The sequence below is a fragment of the Alnus glutinosa genome, chromosome 8 (genome assembly GCF_958979055.1).
Source record: "Alnus glutinosa chromosome 8, dhAlnGlut1.1, whole genome shotgun sequence".
NCBI classification, from domain to species: domain Eukaryota; kingdom Viridiplantae; phylum Streptophyta; class Magnoliopsida; order Fagales; family Betulaceae; genus Alnus; species Alnus glutinosa.
The window spans coordinates 25,122,734-25,132,597 of NC_084893.1; the positions used below are offsets into that span (position 1 = coordinate 25,122,734).

General features: G+C 36.2%; 1 protein-coding gene across 1 annotated transcript; it reads left to right on the plus strand.

Moving 5' to 3' along the window:
- Positions 1–823: 823 nt before the first annotated feature.
- On the plus strand, positions 824–6,829 carry LOC133876267 (G-type lectin S-receptor-like serine/threonine-protein kinase At4g27290). The gene is made up of 7 exons (XM_062314548.1): positions 824–2,108; positions 5,033–5,167; positions 5,340–5,497; positions 5,571–5,781; positions 5,870–6,107; positions 6,186–6,336; positions 6,530–6,829. The coding sequence occupies exons 1-7, from the start codon at positions 824–826 to the stop codon at positions 6,827–6,829; spliced, it is 2,478 nt and encodes an 825-aa protein (XP_062170532.1).
- The last annotated feature ends 3,035 nt before the right edge of the window (positions 6,830–9,864 follow it).

Consider the following 9,864-nt stretch of genomic DNA (forward strand, 5'->3'; position numbering starts at 1 on the left):
ACTGCAGCAGAACTACCACGAAAACACAACTGAGCTATTTCGTCTCCGGCGTGGCAAACCAAACTAGCATTGGCAGATCAAAGCCTTCCATACGAAATCAACATTGTCAGGCCGGAAAACCCATGGAAGAAACCCAAAACTTGGACCAGTGCGATAATTCTTACAATTGCGTCTTCGGCAAATCCAGCCAAACCAGCGGTAAATCACGACCTCCAAGTTAGAGATCAGACCCCAGGTGCCACAAATCGGGAGAAAAAACATCCACCATTACACCCTACTATGCGAAAAACCATGTCTCCATCCCAGAAAAGGACGAGATAAAACACATCCACTTCACCTCAGTAGTTACCGACGACACCCAAAGAGAGAAAATGAAACTTATTTATAAACAAGACCGAAAATAACCTACTGGGGAGGAGGGAAGCCGCCTCCATTATCACGCTCAAAAAGTTCTTACTCAACAATGAAAAATCGCCAGAGGGGAGAGCGTAAGAGTTCACATAAGTCATATCAGTGTAACTCATAAGTCAAATGTAGTTTTTTCAATCTTGATCGGTGCCTTTGAAGTCGCATTACATGGGCCCCGTTTGCAGACAAGGGGATGGGAGAACCGGCACGTACTCTTCCTAAGTTCAAATTTGTAGAAAAGGAAATACATTGATTGAAAAAAACGAAAAAGTGAGAAAGAAAAAAAAGCCGAGATTCGAGAAGAAGGGTAGACTCCGAAGAAATAATGCGCTCGATCTGTCGCTGCTTAAATCTCAACTTCCATGGATATATACTACTTTCTCCGAATGAGAAAAGATAAATCATTAGAAAATCAATGGAAACCTTTACCCATCTTTTTGTCTGCTCTTTCTTCTTCTCCCTCTTAAGAACCTCCATTACACAAGACAGTACTATTACGGCAAGTCAATCCATCAGAGACGGTGGCACTTTAGTTTCAGCTGGCGGATCATTTCAATTGGGATTCTTCAGCCCAGGTAATTCCAAAAGTCGATATGTGGGGATATGGTATGTGATATCTCCGGAGATAGTTGTCTGGGTAGCCAACAGAAATGCTCCGCTTAACGATCGCTCAGGTATTCTTAAGGTAACCGGTGATGGAATTCTTGTGCTTCTTAATAGCACGAATGGTATTGTTTGGTCATCTAATACATCAAGAAGGCCTGAAAATCCAGTTGCGCAGCTCTTGGACACCGGGAATCTTGTTGTTAAAGATAAAGATGATGATAACAAAGACAACATTTTGTGGCAGAGTTTTGATTATCCTTGTGACACACACCTACCGGAAATGAAGCTTGGATGGGATTTAGTAACTGGTCTAGATAGGTTTTTATCATCTTGGAAGAGCACGGAAGATCCTGCTCAAGGTGAGTATTCAATACGCATAGATCCTCGTGGGCTTCCGCAAAGAGTTTTTATGAAGGGAGATTCAATAAAGACTAGAGCAGGGTCATGGAATGGCCTTGGTTTTACGGGTCGTGGGTTAAGACCGAATCCAGTATATGAGTATGGATTCGTGTTGAAAGAGAAGGAGGTCTATTACGAGTACAAACTCTTAAACAAATCTGTTTTCTCAAGATATGTGCTAAACCCATCAGGCGTTGCACAACGATTCAATTGGGTGGATCGGACACATAGTTGGGAGCCTTTCTTTACATCCCAGGCAGATGCGTGCGAAAATTATGCCGTATGCGGTGGATATGCTACCTGCAACATCAATAACTCACCTGTATGTGCATGCTTGGAAGGATTCTTACCCAAGTCTCCAAAACAGTGGGATTCAGTAGATTGGTCTGGTGGGTGTGTTCGAAGGACTTCTTTGAAATGCGAAGATGGAGATGGATTCTGGAAGCACAAGGGGGTGAAATTGCCTGACACATCTTCTTCCAGGTTCAACAAGAGCATGACCCTCAAGGAATGCGAAGAAATGTGTTTGAAAAACTGCTCCTGCACAGCATATGCAAGTTTAGATGTGAGGGGAGAAGGAAGCGGCTGCGTGATGTGGTTTGGTAGCCTAGTTGATACAAGACAATTCTCTGAGGGTGGGCAAGAACTGTATATAAGAATTGCCATTTCCGAATTGGGTATGATTTCACTTCTATTTTTCTCTTTGAATTCACTACAAAAAACTCTACAATTGGCCGCGTGTCTACAGTACCTGTTACTGTAGACACGCGTCCAATTAGCCACGTGTATACAGTACACGTGGCTAGAAGGGGGCGCATCACAGTTGGCCGCGTGTAAAAAATACACGCGGCCAACTGTTTTTATCAAATATATATTAATAAAAATAAATTTTATTAAATTTTGTATATGGCCACGTGTATTAAAATACACGTGGCTAATTGTTTTTATTATATATATATAATATAATTGGCCGCGTGGCTTTGTCCCGCGCGCCACTGAACAAGAATTTCAAACGGAAAAAAAAAAAAAAAAAACGTTAAATATACACGTTCTTTCTCTCTCTCTCCTCCATTTTTGGTTGCTCTCTCTCTCTCTCTCTCTCTCTCTCTCTGTCTCTCGCTCTCCCTCTCTCTCTCTCTCTGTCTCTCGCTCTCTCTCTCTCTCTCTCTCACGGTGTGTTCTCTCTCTCTCTCTCTCTCTCTCTGTCTCTCGCTCTCCCTCTCTGTCTCTCGCTCTCTCTCTCTCTCTCTGTCTCTCTCTCTCTCTGTATCTCTCTCTCGCTCTCTGTCTCTCGCTCTCTCTCTCTCTCTGTCTCTGTATCTCTCTCTCTGTCTCTCTCTCTCTCTGCATCTTTCTGTCTCTCGCTCTCTCTCTCTCTACTGAACTTTATCGTACGTGTTTTTTCCTCCTTTTTTTTTTTTTTTTTTTTTTTTTTTTTTTTTTCTTCCAGTTATTATTATTTTTTTCCTCTAAAAATAAAGAACTAAATTAAAAATACAATCAATTATTTAAAAAATAATTAAATACAGATTTAAATTAAATAAAAAATTATTTTTTATTATTATTTTTTTTTAAAAAAATATTGCCACGTGTATTAAAATACACGCGGCTAATTGCGCAGTTAGTCTCAACCGGGTTGGCCGCGTGTATTTACGTGGCGACTTGCACGCGGCCAACAGTTCGCCACGTGTACAGTGACCGTACACGTGGCGACCTGCAAGTGGCGAAAAACAATTTTTTTTTGTAGTGATTTTGCTGATTTTTATTTATTTATTTATTATTTTTTACTTACGAATGGTGCAGATGGGGAAAGTGAAAACAAGCCCAATGTCTCCGACCATCGCCTAGAATGGGCTTGAATAGGTGTTTACAAAATAATGCAGAATTTAAAAAATTAATCACCACACAATTTGTCGGAACATTTTTTGGTAGACACATGCACATCACAAGAATGAACAATCAAAGGTTGCCGTGAACGTTTCGACGGGGGATAGCATTTACAACTAGTACTAGTAGATAAGAGGAAGTATATTGTATGAAAATTCCAACCCTTTACCTGTGTCTAGGGCTGTCCCTTTATAGGTTTTTGAGGTTTTTAGCCTAATGGCATGGATCCTGGGATGATGGGAGCAACATTCGGGATTCTCTGAGGCAGTTATCTCCAATTATCTCGGTTGTGGTTGTCCTAATAACTCGGTTGTAGGGTGATGTTCCTCACAAAGTGGCTCGTGCATGCGCGCCTAGCTTTAGGGGATTCAGTTCCCTTCAACTTGCATAACCGTCCTTAGAGATAGGTGTGACCCACTAGACTATCCGTTTGACTGTGGGACATAGGTTTGATGGTGGGCCATACATCCAGGTTTGGGCTTGGAGACACACCGGCGGCCCAGTCCCAACACAATCAATCACAAAATATTATGAAAACAATAAATTAATCAACACAAGTGTTTAGTATGGAAATGAAAACTTTTTAAAGAATTGTTCAAGAGTAAAATAACTCCGGAGTAAGAAAACTTATCCACTGTTGAAGAATTAAGTGACAAGCAGGACATTCTTACAAAACTTTTGTCACGAACACTTTATTTGTACCAAACGAACAACCCTTTTAATTTTACTACAGTAGCTTCAAAGAAAGCCGATACATGGGATGGTTTTCCGTTTTCATAACCCTCTTTTTTATTTTTTAATCCAAAAAAAAATAAAATTTGTCTTTCGATGTGACCATCAAAGGACAAATTTTTATTTTTTTTTAATTTAAAAAACCAAAAAATAAGTGATAGGGGACGGTTTTTCATCCCCCAAATCATTTCGGAGCTTCAAAACACTTACCGGCATGCAATAGAATATTAGAGGATCCTATAGGTATCTGCTTACTTGGCTGCACTAATCATCAATAACCACCATTTTTTAGGCATTGTCCACTTACCAAGACTAACACTGACAGATAGAGACATTGTCCACTAACCATCGACAGAGATATGGACAATAATATCTGTTAGGTTAATCTTCCATGGGCAAAAACAGGCTTATCATGGCTATATATGTTTGATAAATCACTCTAATTTTTTTTTTTTTTTTGAAATAGTGAACTTGAAACATTTCTCTTTTTATATCAGCTACAATTTAGAGTTTGTTCTGACCTTTTTTCTATTACATTTTTAATTAACAATTTTTTTTTTTCCATTTTTTTATATTACATCATTACTTTTTAATAACATTTTTCATTTTTCCTTATAAAAAAGTTCAATTTATTTTTTATTTTTTTTATATTTTATATCTCTCTCACACACATACAGATATGTTTGTTCTGACTTTTTACTATATGTTTTATGAGGTGAAGGGGGATAACGAACATTGATGGACATTATATAATATTTTTCAAAGCTTGCTTAATATGCAACAACAAGCTAGACAATTTGTAATGCCAGGGAAACTAGGAATTGGTGGTTGTGGTTGTGTTGAGCTCAACTTCTTTATCCACCTCATCTGTTACCCATTTTTCCCGTATAGACTATGTACAAAAAAAGTCGATCTCTTTCTTTTCCTCAATTATCCTTGGCCGAAATGCATGTATAATATGATGATCTCAAAGTCACATGAATCAATTTTGCTCTTTCAGGTCGGCTTGAGAAAAAGAGGCACTCCAACAAGAAGAAACTAGTAGGAATTATAGTCGGCTCAACATTACTAGTCGTGGGAATGATAATAGTTGGATTGGTCTTATACATATGGAAGAAGAAACTCAGAAACCAAGGTAAATTTGTAAGAAATGGATTATGATAGTATCTGATTCATGATAGTCAGTTTAAAGCTAAGAAGTTTAAATAAGTATGTCTTTCATGGAAACATATTGGAGGTTAAGTAATTATTATTAGTTCTTACACTCTCCAAGATTTTTCATGCCCATGCATCTCTTGTTATTTCAGAAATGACAAAAAGAAATCAAATGAAGGATTGTGACAATGAAAGTGCGAAAGAAGATATGGAGTTACCGGTATTTGATTTGGCAACCATAACAAATGCCACAGATAATTTTTCAAACAGCAACAAGTTGGGAGAAGGTGGCTTTGGACCTGTGTACAAGGTACATAATAACATAAGTAGTTGAGCAATATTCTATTATTCTCCAACTTATATACTGACTATTTGATTTTCAGGGTACATTGCCAGAAGGGAGAGATATAGCTGTGAAGAAGCTTTCAAATAATTCTAGACAAGGACTGAACGAGTTAAAAAATGAAGTTATTTTGATTGCTAAACTTCAACACCGTAATCTTGTGAAGATTCTTGGTTGTTGCATTCAAGAAAATGAAAACATGTTAATCTATGAATACATGCCCAACAAAAGCTTGGATTGCTTTATTTTTGGTTTGAACCTTGATCGTATTCATATTTAGTTTTATCATCTTTCAATTCATGATTGAAGTTGTACTAACACGAATGTAAAATTGGACAGATCAAGCAAAGAGTAAATTACTAGACTGGCATAAGCGCATCAACATTATTAATGGTGTTGCTAAAGGGCTTCTCTATCTTCATGAAGACTCTAGACTGAGAATTATTCATAGAGATCTCAAAGCTAGCAATATCCTTCTGGATAACAAAATGAATCCAAAAATTTCGGACTTTGGCCTGGCTAGATCTTTTGGGGGAGATCAAATTGATTCTGAGACCAATAGGATTATTGGAACATAGTAAGTATGCTTCAAATTCTTTTATAGGTTAAGTTTAACTATTTTTAACTTCTTTTTCTTTGCAATGAAATTTTGCAGTGGTTATATGTCTCCTGAGTATGTGATGCATGGACAGTACTCAGTCAAATCTGATGTATTTAGCTTTGGAGTTTTAGTATTAGAGATAGTGAGTGGGAAGAAGAACAAAGGATTTTGCCACCCAGACCACCAACTTAATCTTCTTGGACATGTAAGCTTAAAGAGTGACAAATACTACTAATTTACTTTTTTCTTTTTAGGGAAACCTCTTATTAACAATGCAGTTACTGACAGTACAAAGCGTGACATGATGCCCATGTTATTTTGATGCTCTTTTAATAATCGTTGGCCAATTTGAAGGCATGCAGTTTGATCCAAAAAATTTTGGTTTTCATTTCTTTCAGGCATGGGAACTTTGGATTGAAGACAAACCAATAGAATTTATGGATGACTTGGTTGGTGACTTGCGCACATTGTCTAATGTATTACGACATATTCATGTGGGTCTGTTATGTGTGCAACAAAGACCGGAAGATAGACCAAACATGTCGTCTGTGATTCAAATGTTTAGTAGTGAGAGCTTATTGCCTAAGCCAAAACAACCGGGTTTCTTTACATATTCACCTAAAGCAGATTCTTGTTCTACCAAGCATGGAACTTGTTCAGCAAACGAAATGACCACTACAATAATTGAAGCACGATAAATAACGTCACTTGAGAGCAATTGTATTGTTATGAATTTATGTAATCTTGATTTCAACATATTTAGCTGAACAAAAAACGTCTGGAAGCTGCCATTCTACTGTATAATTTTGTAACCTTGATCAGTTCAGCAGAATCCGGACAGAAGGGTCAAAAAGAGAAGAAGGTAAATAGATTTGGCTTAGAGCAAGGTTGCTTCTACTGTATTTATGTTAATTATTCAACCAGTGGGTACTGTTTGGACACTGGAATTAGGACTATATCATGCTTTTGAAAATGTATGTTTTTCTTTGACTAATTTCAAAATCAATACCTTCTATAATACATACTATAAATCTAGAACTAATTTTCACCATAAATGCATTTAAAGGTTTCAATTGAACGTTTTGATTGATTAAGCATATTCTAAAACATGGTCTCTGGAACCCTCTTGGTGTTTCAAACTTCTATTCCAATCATGTTATGTAAGAAATCATGATTGAAGTTAAAAAAAAAAAAGTGGAAAAAAAAACATATCAACAATCAAATACGAGAACACAAGAATTTATTTAATTAGTTTCCTTGATTTGAAGAATTTCATGAGTAAGACAATCATGAATAAATTTACTAAAAAAATAGGCCCCCCATGGAAATGTGGTGCTATTGTTGTGGATATAATTACCACAAGCTCACTTAGTCATCCCACTGCATGGCAATAAACAGATAGTTACAATTTTGCCACATTGTACATAACTATTGTGCATCAATTAGCTTTCTTCTTCAAGAGAAAATACTCTTACACAACAGTTGTGCACTTTTGTAGACACAGGGGTGAGACCCATTACATGGGTCCCATCCCATGTATCTACAGTTGTACACTAATCAACTATCTTTCTTTAATGAACCTTCTATTAAAGGAGACACATTCTGAGGTATGCACATTTTCTTTTACTCCATTCAGTTATGTCTCTCAATGGCCATATTAACTTAAGTATCAGAGGCACCTCGATCTCCCACGGGCCTGCATTTGATGACTTTTTGCCTCTATTTTATAGGAATTTTTTCACCGATCCAACCGTATGAAAATATGCTTCAACAATCTCACTCTCGTAGGGCACAACACTGTCCGAACAATTTCTCGTAAATCTCTTGGAGTAATTCTATTTCTTAGACCATTTTAAGAATGGTACATGACTAAGATGATGTGGCATTGTTAAGTCACCCAGCCACCTCAGCTGAATTAAAAAAGAAAAAAGAAAAATTGAAACAAAAGAGGATTACGATGCCGCTCATTCTCGTTTTGTCTCATATTCCCAGCATAAAAAAACTTTGCCCCAATTTTAGAATTTAAGTTGTCAATTTTTTATTTTATTTAATTGCTTCCGCTACGTTACTTTACATAAGTAAGAAAATGTTGGAAACATCATAAACGATTTACAGCCACGTACGTAAGAAAATGTTGGAAAGTTCATCAACGATTAACAACCACTCCAAAGTTGGAGCACTTAAGAAGAAGAAGAAGAAGAAGAAGAAGAAGAAGAAGAAGGATGTTTCCTTCACGAGGATCCCTGGCCTTCAGTCCAAGAAGTCGCATAAATGGCGAAATTGTTTGTGGTCCCAATTATTAGCTGAACTCATATTTAATTACGACGTGAAAGATGGGGAAGTCATACATGCTATATACCTTTACAAGTTCGCATCACAATTATTAAATCCGTAATTGGCTTTCCAAAAAACAATGGAAATTATTAAAAACCATTCGTTTTTTCGAAAAATTAACTTTGTGAAAATATTGTTTATTCAATTATGTGTTTGAGTAGTACTAGATGCCATACTTTATCCGATCTTTATCTTATTTTATTGACGCGTCAGGGTTAACGGTCTATAATTTTTTTTATTTTCTTTTAATAAGGGTTTATCCAATGAAAAGTATGCACTTGGGAGTATGAGAGTGGGAGTAAGAGTGTGTGTAACATTTATTTTTCCCATCAATCCGGTAAGGTAATGCCACGTTAGGAAGAATGCACTTGAGAGTGTGGGAGTCGGAGTAAGAGTGTGTGTAGCATTTCTTTTTCCCATCAATCCGGTAGAGTAATGCTATACACACAATATTACTATTCCACTATGTTGATGTAGTACCGTCAATCCACCATTAGATATATATTTTTCTTAATCAATGGTTGATCTAAATGTGAATTAACTGTCCTATTTGTTTCCACAATGAGTTGGTGGTGAAATAGTAGAGTAATGCTAGAAATCATATTTTTATCATTTTTTTTTTCGTTCAAAATTTAATGATGATTTTAAGAGCCACATCAATTTGGGAGGATAAAAAGATAGTTCCTATCATTACTCAAAATAATAATATAGTATATAACATTGGGAATAACTTCTATAAAGTCTTGGCACAAATCAAGTCTTTTTGTGCCTGCAACCTCTAATAAGAAGTTGACACGTCAGCTGAAATAAGAAAATCAAATTAGAAACTGATATATTGGATTAGAGTGCACCAAATTAATATGATGTGCACCTTTAATGATGAAAATCCCTGTCAAGTGTCAACAATACAAGCTAGTGATGAGGGATTTCTAAAGTCCTATAAACCTTTCAAACCTGAAAGACATTCAGCAATTATAACTTTCCTATGGCCAGTGTGAAAACAGTTCCAACGAAAGTTAGGCTAAGAAGGAAAAAAGATGATCGAGCCTCATATCAATTATCACCTTTGATAAGTATTGGGAAACTTAAGCAGCAAGTTAAACAATAAAACTCAGGAGAAAGTTTATTTAACTCCCATAAATTTTCATCACATTTGTAATTATCTTCATAAACTTAAAAAGCTCAATTTAATTAGTGTATCCATAATTATTTTTTATTTTCAATTTCACTTATTCGTTAAGATTTTTCGTTAAATCCCAACATATGAGTGTCAACATTTCTAAATATCTCTATTTTTTTAAAGAAAAAAAAAAAAGAAGAGAAAAAATTATAAGGATTTAAACGTTAGTCAAGATTTAATAAAATTTACAAAAATACCCACGCCTGATTCTTTAAATTT